This window comes from Chiloscyllium plagiosum, unplaced genomic scaffold, assembly GCF_037043375.1.
Source record: "Chiloscyllium plagiosum isolate Xiang-an unplaced genomic scaffold, Cpla_swu_hap1 HiC_scaffold_7, whole genome shotgun sequence".
Classification (NCBI taxonomy): domain Eukaryota; kingdom Metazoa; phylum Chordata; class Chondrichthyes; order Orectolobiformes; family Hemiscylliidae; genus Chiloscyllium; species Chiloscyllium plagiosum.
In genome coordinates, this window is record NW_028270145.1 from 20,647,786 (window position 1) to 20,660,423 (window position 12,638).

The 12,638-nt window shown below is 43.8% G+C and overlaps 1 protein-coding gene across 8 annotated transcripts in view; it reads left to right on the forward strand.

Moving 5' to 3' along the window:
- Positions 1-12,638, forward strand: part of als2b (alsin Rho guanine nucleotide exchange factor ALS2 b) — a 150,771-nt gene that overhangs the window by 69,368 nt on the left and 68,765 nt on the right. For all 8 annotated transcript variants that reach the window (XM_087988788.1, XM_087988787.1, XM_087988790.1 and 5 more), the window contains one exon: positions 10,877-11,062. In XM_087988788.1, coding sequence (XP_087844914.1) covers positions 10,877-11,062 — 186 coding nt within the window. The remainder of the gene's footprint in view (positions 1-10,876; positions 11,063-12,638) is intronic.

Below are 12,638 nucleotides of genomic sequence, written 5' to 3' on the forward strand. Positions count from 1 at the left end.
CATCATTAAGGATGAGGTTTCTAAATTCTTGGAAGAGCAGGGTCGGATTAGAACAAGTCAACATGGATTTAGTAAGGGGAGGACGTGCCTGACAAACCTGTTGGAATTCTTTGAAGAGGTGACAAGTAGATTAGACCAGGGAAACCCAGTGGATGTGGTCTATCGAGACTTCCAAAAGGCCTTTGAAAAGGTGCCACACGGGAGGCTGCTGAGCAAGGTGAGGGCCCATGGTGTTCGAGGTGAGCTACTGATATGGATTGACGATTGGCTGTCTGACAGAAGGCAGAGAGTTGGGATAAAAGGTTCCTTTTCGGAATGGCAGCCGGTGACAAGCGGTGTCCTGCAGGGTTCAGTGTTGGGGCCGCAGCTGTTCACGTTATATATTAATGATCTGGATGAAGGGACTGGGGGCATTCGAGCAAAGTTTGCCGATGATATGAAGTTAGGTGGACAGGCAGGTAGTACTGAGGAAATGGGGAGGCTGCAGAAGGATCTAGACAGTTTGGGAGAGTGGTCCATGAAATGGCTGATGGAATTCAATGTGAGCAAATGCGAGGCCTTGCACTTTGGAAAAAAGAATACAAGCATGGACTACTTTCTAAACGGTGAGAAAATTCATAAAGCCAAAGTACAGAGGGATCTGGGAGTGCTAGTCGAGGATTCTCTAAAGGTAAACATGCAGGTTGAGTCCGTGATTAAGAAAGCGAATGCAATGTTGTCATTTATAGAACATAGAACAATACAGCACAGAACAGGCCCTTCGGCCCACAATGTTGTGCCGAACATTTGTCCTAGCTTAAGCACCCATCCATGTACCTATCCAATTGCCGCTTAAAGGTCACCAAAGATTCTGACTCTACCACTCCCACAGGCAGCGCATTCCATGCCCCCACCACTCTCTTGGTAAAGAACCCACCCCTGACATCTCCCCTATACCTTCCACCCTTCACATTAAATTTATGTCCCCTTGTAACACTCTGTTGCACCCAGGGAAAAAGGTTTCTGACTGTCTACTCTATCTATTCCTCTGATCATCTTATAAACCTCTATCAAGTCACCCCTCATCCTTCGCCGTTCCAACGAGAAAAGGCCTAGCACTCTCAACCGATCCTCGGACGACCTATTCTCCATTCCAGGCAACATCCTGGGAAATCTTCTCTGCACCCTCTCCAAAGCTTCCACATCTTTCCTAAAGTGAGGCGACCAGAACTGCACACAGTACTCCAAATGTGGCCTAACCAAAGTTACAGTTGCAACATCACTTCACGATTCTTGAATTCAATCCCTCTGCTAATGAACACTAATACACCATAGGCCTTCTTATAAGCTCTATCCACCTGAGTGGCAACTTTCAAAGATCTATGAACATAGACCCCAAGATCCCTCTGTTCCTCCACCTTACTAAGAACCCTACCGTTAACCCTGTATTCCGCATTCTTATTTGTCCTTCCAAAATGGACAACCTCACACTTGGCAGGGTTGAACTCCAACTGCCACTCCTCAGCCCAGCTCTGCATCATATCTAAGTCTCTTTGCAGCCGACAACAGCCCTCCTCACTATCCACAACTCCACCAATCTTCGTATCATCTGCAAATTTACTGACCCACCCTTCGACTCCCTCATCCAAGTCATTAATAAAAATTACAAACAGCAGAGAACCCAGAACTGATCCCTGCGGAACTCCACTTGTAACTGGGCTCTACCACCACTCTCTGACTTTGACCGGTTAGCCAGTTTTCTATCCAATTGGCCAAATTTCCCTCTATCCCATGCCTCCTGACTTTCCACTTTCCCTGACTTTCCACATAAGCCTACCATGGGGAACCTTATCAAATGCCTTACTAAAATCCATGTATACTACATCCACTGCTCTACCCTCATCCACATGCTTGGTCACCTCCTCAAAGAATTCAATAAGACTTGTAAGGCAAGACCTACCCTTCACAAATCCGTGCTGGCTGTCCCTAATCAAGCAGTGTCTTTCCAGATATTCATAAATCCTATCCCTCAGTACCCTTTCCATTACTTTGCCTACCACCGAAGTAAGACTAACTGGCCTGTAATTCCCGGGGTTATCCCTATTCCCTTTTTTGAATAGGGGCACAACATTCGTCACTCTCCAGTCCCCTGGTACCACCCCCGTTGACAGTGAAGACGAAAAGATCATTGCCAACGGTACTGCAATTTCCTCTCTTGCTTCCCACATAATCCTAGGATATATCCCGTCAGGCCCGGGGGACTTATCTATCCTCAAATTGTTCAAAATGTCCAACACATCTTCCTTCCTAACAAATATCTCCTCTAGCTTACCAGTCCGTTTCACACTCTCCTCTTCAACAATACGGTCCCTCTCGTTCGTAAATACTGAAGAAAAGTACTCATTCAAGACCTCTCCTATCTCTTCCGACTCAATACACAGTCTCCCACTACTGTCCTTGATTGGACCTCCCCTCGTTCTCGTCATTCTCATGTTTCTCACATACGCATAAAATGCCTTTGGGTTATCCTTGATCCTATCCGCCAAAGATTTTTCATGCCCTCTCTTAGCTCTCCTAATCCCTTTCTTCAGGTCCCTTCTGGCTATCCTGTATCCCTCCACTGCTCTGTCTGAACCCTATTTCCTCAACCTTATGTAAGCCTCCTTCTTCCTCTTTACAAGACATTCAACCTCCCTCGTCAACCAAGGTTCCCACACACGACCATTTCTTTCCTGCCTGACAGGTACATACATATCAAGGACCCGTCGTATCTGTTCCTTGAAAAAGTTCCACATTTCCACGACATCCTTCCCTGACAGGCTATGCTCCCAACTTATGCTCCTCAGATCCTGTCTTACAGCATCGTAATTACCCTTCCCCCAATTGTAAAACCTACCCTGTTGCACACACCTATCTCTCTCCATAACCAAGGTGAAAGTCACAGAATTGTGGTCACCATCACCAAAATGTTCGCCCACTAACAAGCCCATCACTTGTCCCGGTTCATTACCGAGTACCAAATCCAATATGGCCTCCCCTCTGGTCGGACAATCTACATACTGAGTTAGAAAAGCTTCCTGGACACACTGCGCAAACACCGCCCCATCCAATCTACTTGATCTAAAGAGCTTCCAATCAATATTTGGGAAGTTGAAATCGCCCATGACTACTACCCTGTGGCTTCTGCACCTTTCCAAAATCTGTTTCCCAATCTGTTTCTCCACATCTCCGCTGCTATTGGGGGTTCTATAGTAAACTCCCAACAAGGTGACTGCACCTTTCCTATTTCTGACTTCAGCCCATACTACCTCCAAAGGCAGATCCCCCTCGAACTGCCTTTCTGCAGCCGTTATACCATTTCTAATTAGCAACGCCACCCCTCCTGCTTTTTTATCACCCTCCCTAATCTTACTGAAACATCTGTAACCAGGAACCTCCAACAACCATTCCTGTCCCTCTTCTATCCACGTTTCCGTGATGGCCACAACATCGTAGTCCCAGGTACCGATCCATGCCTTAAGTTCACCCACTTTATTTCTGATACTCCTTGCATTGAAGTATACGCACTTGAACCCATCTCTGTGTCCGCAAGTATTCCCTGTCTGTGCTACCTTCTTCACAGCCTCCCTACATTCTTGGACATCCTGACAAACAGCTAGCCTACTTGCTGGACTACAAGTCCGGATCCCATCCCCCTGCCAAATTAGTTTAAACCCCCCCGAAGAGTACTAGCAATATCTCAAGAGGGTTGGAATATAAAAGCACCGTTGTGCTACTGAGACTTTATAAAGTTCTGGTTAGGCCCCATTTGGACTACTGTGTCCAGTTTTAGTCCCCACACCTCAGGAAAGACATACTGGCACTGGAGCGTGTCCAGCGGAGATTCACATGGATGATCCCTGGAATGGTAGGTCTAACATACGAGGAATGGCTGAGGATCCTGGGATTGTATTCATTGGAGTTTAGAAGATTAAGGGGAGATCTAATAGAAACTTACAAGATAATGCATGGCTTGGAAAGGGTGGACGCTAGGAAATTGTTTCTGTTAGGCGAGGAAACTAGGACCCATGGACACAGCCTTAGAATTAGAGGGGATAAATTCAGAACAGAAATGCGGAGACATTTCTTCAGCCAGAGAGTGGTGGGCCTGTGGAATTCATTGCCACGGAGTGCAGTGGAGGCCGAGACGCTAAATGTCTTCAAGGCAGAGATTAATAAATTCTTGATGTCACAAGGAATTAAGGGCTACGGGGAGAATGCGGGTAAGTGGAGTTGAAATGCCCATCAGCCATGATTGAATGGCGGAGTGGACTCAATGAGCTGAATGGCCTTACTTCCATTCCTATGTCTTATGGTCTTATGGTCTTAAGCATCCACTCCCTCCACACTGAAATTCAGTAGCAACAGCAGCAGCAGCAATGTGTACAATCTACAAGATGCATTGCAGTAGTTCACCAAAGATCCTTAAACAGAAACTACCAAATCCATGACCACTTCCATTTAGAAGGGCAAGGGCACCAGATTCATGGGACACCACCACATTCGAGTTTCCCTTCAACTATTCCCTACCCTGACTTGAAATATATTGCCGTTCCTTTGCTGTAGCTGGGTCAAAATCCTAGAATTCCTCCCTAATGGCATTGTAGATCAACTAACAGCATATGGACTGCAGCAGTTCAAGAAGGCAGCTCACCACCACCTTCTCAAACACAACTAGGGACGGGCAAAAATCATGGCCTGCCAGCAATGCCCACGTCCCATGTGTGAATAAAAAAAAGGGGACATGGACATTAGAAAGTGGCATATTTTTTGATGCTGTAGGTTGGTCTAGGAAGTGATAGGCTCACACCAATAAATATCCAGGGATACTATTTATCCCATCAGACTGCAGGTAGTCAGTCAGTACTGTTGACCCATTTGCTATCAAATCCACCTGTCTGAGTGACAATCTGAGGGGATTGTGGACTAGCTGCAAGGTTTTTTCAGTCTTTACTGCTTTGTTTTCAATAATGCACCTTACATCAGTTGATCTATTGCTAAAACTCCATTTCAGAGGTCTTGACATAGCTCTGGAGTCATGCATAAGCCATACTGGGTAAGGTTGGTACATTTTCTCCACTAAAAAGAATGTTTGGGAAGCAGATGGGTTTTATAAAAATGTCAGTACTGGTCACTTACCAATGTTGTGTATTATAGTTAGAGTATGTTATGTTGGAACAGTGTTCCTTTAAGGGTGAGTCATCAGTCAGTTGGATAGGCTTGCTCAGATTTGTTTCAGGTTCTTACAGAGTGCACACTTTCAGAATAAAGATTCCTTTTTGGGCTGCAGCGAATGACAAGTTAATATGTTCTTTATTTCTTACTGGAGGCTAGTAACTGCCCAGCACAGAATAATGTTGTTATGACACGGGGTAAATCCCTCTGCTAATTTAAAACGGCGCGGTGAATTGGCTATGCTAAATTGCCTGTAGTGTAAGGTACATTAGTCAGAGGGCAATGGGTCTGTGTGGGTTGCTCTTCAGAGGGTCGGTGTGGACTTGTTGGGCTGAAGGGCCTGTTTCCACACTGCAGGGAATCTAATCTAAATCTAATTTGAAACAGCCACACAGAAAATATTCACATAGTGTTGTAATCTGTTAAAATTTGAGAGGCAAAGACTTATCCCAGAAGTCACTATTTAAAGTAAAAATTAACAACGTTATTCTTGAAGTCCAACAGAATATTAAAACCAACAACTATTTATAACTCCTTTCTGTTAAACCAATCTTTTACCTCCCACTCTACAATACTAGTCTGATAAAAAAACTCAACTTTCAAAACCAGTCAGCTGTTGAATCTTCTCTTTGTATCTTCCTCTGTAGATTTTCCTCATCGTCTTTTTGATGTTCTGCTGCGCAAACTTCTTATAGCTCAGAGAGCTGTTCTGTTGGCAGTCAGTACTTGTTGGTGGCTTGGCAGTTCTCCCTCAACTGTTCAAAAATGTCTGACTCTATACCCCAAAACATCGGATCGTTTCATTGGTTTTAATATTATCAAAATACTAAATTCAAACTCGATTGGATTTTGCTAACTTGGGGCATAATTTAAACTGATTGGCCAAATTTTAATTTGCTTTTGTCTCATGGTAACACAGCTGTTTCGACCAAATGTTATATTGTTACCTTGTTCAGAACCTGCTGTGTCAGGTAGGCCTTGCTAACTTTTCAACTCTCTTAAAGGTACAGGACCTCTATACCTTCATAACAATAACCAGTACATCTGATTTCCAGATATTTTTAAAATCACAAATTAAATTTGATTTCATACTTTCTGAATTATGAGCTACATGATAAATCATGATTGATGGTTAAATACTGGCCAGGACAAGAGGAAGCCTTCCCTACTTTTCTTCAACATCATGGTATGGGAAGTTTTACATTTACCCACACTGGGCATCAGGTTAATATTGCATCTGAAAGATGGCATCTGTGAAAGTACAGCAGCGAAGTGTCATCCAAGAACATGGACTAAAGTCTCTATAAAAGAGCCTGTACCTACAACTTTTAGACTCAGTGGTGAAAGAGTTCCCGAGTCAGATGGAATTAACGTGAATGAAGGAATGAAGCATACTCCTAGTGTTGCGATGCTGTGGAAGTGGGTTCAAGTCTCATCTGCACCAGAGGTGTCTTGGCATCATAGAGATAGAAACAGACCCTTTGATCCAACTTGTCCATGCCAACCAGATATCCTAACTAAACAAGTCCCATTTGCCAGCACTTGGCCCATACTCTCTAAACCCTTCCTATTCAAATATCCATCCAGGCGCCTTTTAAATGCTGTAATTGTACCAGTCTCCGCCACTTCTTCTGGCAGCTCATTCCATACATGCATCACCCTCTGTGCGAAAAAGTTGACCCTTAGGTCCCTTGTATATCTTTCCACTCTCACCTCAACCTATGCCCTCGAGTTCTGGACTCCCCCACATCAGGGAAAAGACCTTGTCTATTTATCCTATCCATGCCCCTCATCATTTTATAAACCTCAATAAGGTCACCCCTTAACCTCCGACACTCCAGGGAAAACAGCCCCATCCTATTCAGCCTCTCCTTATAGCTCAAATCTTCCAACCTTAGCAACATCGTCGTAAACCTTTTCTGAACCCTTTCAAGTTTCACAACATCCTTGCGATAGGAAGGAGACCAGAATTGCACACAATATTCCAAAAGTGGCCTAACCAATGTCCTGTGCAGCTGCAACATGACCTCTCAACTCTTATACTCAATACTCTGACCAATAAAGGAAAGCATACCAAATGCCTTCTTCACTATTCTACCTACCTGCGACTCCACTATCAAGGAACTATGAACCTGCACTTCAAGGTCTCTTTGTTCAGCAACACTCCTCGGGACCTTACGATTAAGTGTATAAGTCCTGCTCTTATTTGCTTTTCCAAAATGCAGCACCTCACATTTAGAATAGGATGATCAAAAATATCCAGTCCTATTGTCAACTGACAAAATCTGAAATAAGCATTCCATGGTTTTAACCACCCATAAATGCTGAATGATGGAGACCAATGCAGTCCCTCACTTACTCCCAGTTGTCCATCACCTTCACCCTTGTTGATTTGCACTGGTTTCCTGTCTCCAGACAGATGGTATTAAAAATATTTGTGCTAATCCACTAATTTTGATGGCCTTACTCACCTGAACACTGAATCTTTTCTAGCAGTTTCAGATTCTTTTTTCTGTATCCCTTACTTCTACACTCTCCCTTCATTGATGGGACATTCAATTATCTTGATCCTACAATCAGCAACTCCCCTACCCCAGTCACTCGACTTCTGCATCTCCCACCTCAACTTTCTACTTGTCACTCCCCAAACTTTTGGTCACTTTTCCCAAAACAGGCATGTAGGTTTGGCACTTGACCTCGTTCTGTGAGCAGTTGTCACTACTGACCAGCACGTTATTGAAGGTTGCTCCTCTTGAGTTTGGTTTGCTGCTGCTGACTTCTGTTAGTGTGGGATCTACAGGCGGACCTTGATCTGGTATATGTTCCAACCTCAACTGATCATAATCCAGGACAAGCCAAATCCCAAAATGAAGCCTATTTTGATTGAAAAAGATAGAACTAAAAAAAATGAATTCAAAAATAAACACAAAATCGATTTTAAAAAATGACAACCATGATAGTCACTGAATAAGAAGCTGCTAATGTACGTTTTACTAAAGAATAAAACATATTTTACACAAAAGAAAAATAAGCTATTTCACACCATAGAAGAGCTATTTGAAACAATCATAGAGTCAGAGTATCATACAACACAGAAGAGGTGCTTCTGCCCATCAAGTTTGTGCTGACCGATCTACACTAACCTCACTATCCAACATTCAGCCCCGATCCTTGAACGCTATGAAATTCAAGTGCTCATCCATGTACTTTAAAGATTGTGAAGTTTCCCATCTTTACAGCCCTCCCAAGTTTCCAGATTCCCATTGCCCTCTGGATGAAAAAAATTCCCTCAATTCCCTCTAAACCTCCTCCCTTCCACCCTAAAATTATGTGTCTTCATGCTTGATCTTTCAACTAAGGGGAACAGCTACTTCCTATCTACCTTGTCCATGCCCTTCAATCAGGTCACCCTCAGCCTTCTCTGCTTTAAAGAAGACAACCCAAAGTTATCCAGCCTTCCTTTAGTCTGAAATACTCCAACTCAGGCAATCTCCTGGTGCATCCCTCCTGTTCAATCACATCTTTTCATTAACCAAAACTGCTCACAGTACTGGGACCTCTTCCCTTCTCACTCCAGGAATTTCTTCCCTTGTCCCCTCTCTGCCTGCCTCCACCATCCCCTCACCCCACCACTGAACCCTGTTCAAAATCACAGTGCATGCACAGTACTGCACTTGTGCATTTAGAGTCATAGATTCACACAGCATAGAAACAGACCTTTCGGTCCAACTAGTACAAGCCAACCATGTTCCCAAATTAAACTAGTCCCTCTTGCCTGTGTTTAGTCCATTTCTGTCCAAACCTTTCCTTTTTATCTACTTATCCAAATATCTTTTAAACATTGAAACTGTATCTGTATCACCATGTCCTCTACAGTTCATTCCACACACTAACTACTCCCTGTGTAAAAAGGTTGCCCCTCCTGTCCTTTTTAAAATCTTTCTCCTCTCACCTTAAAAAATATGCCCTCAATTTTAAACTCGCCCACCTTCAGGAAAAGACCTTAGCTATTCACCTTATTTGGGCCTTTCATGATATAATAGACTTTTATAAGGTTACCCTTCAACCTCCTGCACTCCAATGAAAGAAGTCCCATTCTATCGGTATAACTCAAAGCCTCCTTTCCTAGCGACTTCCTGGTAAATCTTTTCTGAGCCCTCTCCAGTTTAATAATATCCTTCCTACAACTTCTGGTCAAGACGGTGGCAGAGTAGGACACTCCAATCAAAGTTCATTCGGTCTCCTCTTTTGTTCCTTCCCCGCCCCCTCCAACTTAGTCCCTCAGTGGGTCTCAGCTGGTGTTCCCGCACAGTGTGGTAGGTCCCAGCCTGGTCTCTTGGCAGCTTATGGCATCTCTCAGCCTGGTCTCTTCACAATTTGTGCTGCATGACACAATATGTAAAGTTTACGTGGTGACGTATTGTGTGTGGGACTGTGCACATGCGTGTTCCTGAATGAGCACGCAGTCAGCAAACAGTCCATGTCAGAAGTAAAGATTCAACCTTTTTACCCTCAACAACAACCTCACAGATACTCAAACCTCAGTGAAGCGTCATCCTGTGTCCACTTCACATTTCCTTGTTCAGTTGACATACCTGTTATAAGTTTCTCGCTTCTAAATACTTCCAGAGCAAACTTGGATTTTCTATACCCTCAACTTCCAACAATTTTCTAATTCTGGATATTTTTCTCTGAAGCCACTTGGCATTCCTTCTCCTTTGTTCTCCCTCTAAACACTGAACTGTTCACCTCAAGCTGTACTCCAAGGTTATAAAACCCCTCATTCAAAATGCCTGCATCAATAAACTTGAAGCAGGACAGCACCAATCTCAAATCTAAAATGAAACTAACACCAGACCTCCCTTCTTAATGTACACAACATAGAAATACAAATCAAATTTCAGGCTTTGCATTATAATCCAAATTTCCAAGTAGTTGTAACAAGATATTCATGAAACTTCATCTCTTTGACGAGATGCCTCATGCTGTGAGGCAGCAGTGCTAACCACTGTGCCACCGTGGGTCTGCATGGGTTTCCTCCGGGTGCTCCGGTTTCCTCCCACAGTCCAAAGATGTGCAGGTCAGGTGAATTGGCCATGCTAAATTGCCCCTAGTGTTAGTAAGGGGTACATGTAGGGGTATGGGTGGGTTGCGCTTCGGCGGGGCGGTGTGGACTTGTTGGGCCGAAGGGCCTGTTTCCACACTGTAAGTAATCTAATCTAATCTAAAATACTTGATAGTTAACGAGAAGCTGCTTTCCTAATGATATAGTTTATTGTGAGTTAGGTACAAGTTATATTGATATGATAGATATTACAAAAACTTATGAGGAGGAACTGGACAGTAGGTCTTACTCTTCAGAGATTCTCAGCTATTCTCCCAACAAGCCTGTATAACATCATAATGGGTGGTGCTTAAAGCCCTCCAGTATTAATCCTTTCAGACTTTTACACAAAAGCTGGTTTTCTCTACTATCTTTCATCTTGAGATGTCTTCCTAGGTTAAAGTGCTTTATATTAGGAGCAGTTGTCCATGTAACTACACACCTGTAAGTATCAGTGCTTAGAGGAGAGGAGAAAAACATTGAATTACATTTAAAGAGACTAGGCTACTGTTGAACATTGATGTAGAATTTAGCCATTATGAAAACAAATAAACTGACTCAAATATTTTCCTCATGCAGTTTCCAGAGGGTGTCCGTGTGTGGGATATAGCAGCAGGACAAGAACATTCCCTTTTTTTGACCGATGGTGAATCCTTCCAGTCCAATGTCTATTACAGTGGACAACAAGTGTCGCAAGAGACCAGGACCACTGAATGTGGTCACTCATGCACCCAGAAACCAATGCTTCTAGCAGACTGTAGTAAGGCAAGTGAAATTTAACATTTGTTATTATTCAATTGGGTATATATGATGAACCTGGACAATTACAGTTGGTTCTGCTATAATGTTTGTTTCTTCAGTGTGAATTGGCTATAACATGATTGAAGAATGTAGACCATGATTTGTAGAATGTGAACTTTCCTTACTTGTATTGGCTATAATGCAATCCGGTCCCATTGGTTTAAATGGTATTAGCCGATTTTCTTATAACACGGGATCGTATGGGAACTGAACTATCGCGTTATATCAGAACAGACTGTACTCAAGGGAAATCACACCACTAGAACATTTAAAATGGATTTTTAATGGATTGTAATGATCTGCCAAGAAAAGTGATAACGCAAGAATAGGAAAAATACAAAATACAATTGGCTCTTAGCCAGGATGTTGTGTTGATTTGGACAAGAGGGTGGTTAGCTTGTGGAACGAGCTTCCTTAATACGTAATGAATGCAGGCATAGTTACAATGTTTAAAAGACACTTAGGTACATGCATGAATAAGAAAGGTATGGAGAGATATGGGCCAGGAACAGGCAGGTGGGACTAGTTTCATTTGGGATTTTGTTTGGCATGGATTGGTTGGACTGAAGGGTCTGTTTCTGTGCTGTGTGACTCAGTGATTTATAAATTAAGAATAATTGGATTGGATGGTTATCTAGGATAGAGGAAGATATCAGAAAGGAGTGAGCTGCAGGGCAAACTAAGGCTCACTTACAGCGCATGTGCATAAATGCAAACAAATGGGGGATCCAAGATGGCGGCGACCCAGCAAGTCTGAGTCTACAGTGCTCCTCCCAAGACTTGGGCAAAGTGGGCCACCCACCCCCACCACACTCACCAAATCATTTAAAATAGCTGTTTAATTTAATTAGTTGCTTAGTATTAAATTTAAACAATCTAATTTTTAGTAAAAATGACTAAAGGGAAGGGAGCCCGTAGCTCTCAGCAAGCAGGAACCCCTCCCCCACCCTCTCCAGCTGCAGCAGAGGCGGCCACAGCCGCCCCGGGGGACTTATCTACGGTGGCGAGCCTCGTGGAAATCATCTCCAAACTGGATGCAAAGATCGACGCTTTTATTGAAGAATCCCGAAGTCGATGGGACTCACTCTCGGCCGCGCTGCAAAAGCACGACCGAGACATTAAAGAAATCGGGTGCCGAGTCGGAGAGGCGGAGCTAAAGGCCGTGACCTCCGAAACCACAGCGCAATCGGCCGTGGATCAGGTCCGGACTCTCGAACAGCGAGTCTGGACCTTAGAGAATCACATTGATGACCTCGATAATCGAGGTTGCCGAAAAAATATTCGTTTGCTGGGCCTTCCTGAACGGGAAGAGGAAGGCCAGCTTACAGCGTTTCTCGAGCAGTGGCTGCCACAGCTTTTAAATCTGGAGGCTGGATCAGGCCAGGTAAGGGTGGAATGTGCCTACCGGGTAGCAATACGCGGGCCCGGCTCGAACCAGCGCCCCCGCCCGGTCCTGTTCCGGCTGCAGAGCTATAGGGAGAGGCAGATACTCCTAGAAGCCTCTAGAAATCTTGGAAAAGATTCCCAAGCCATGATCTAT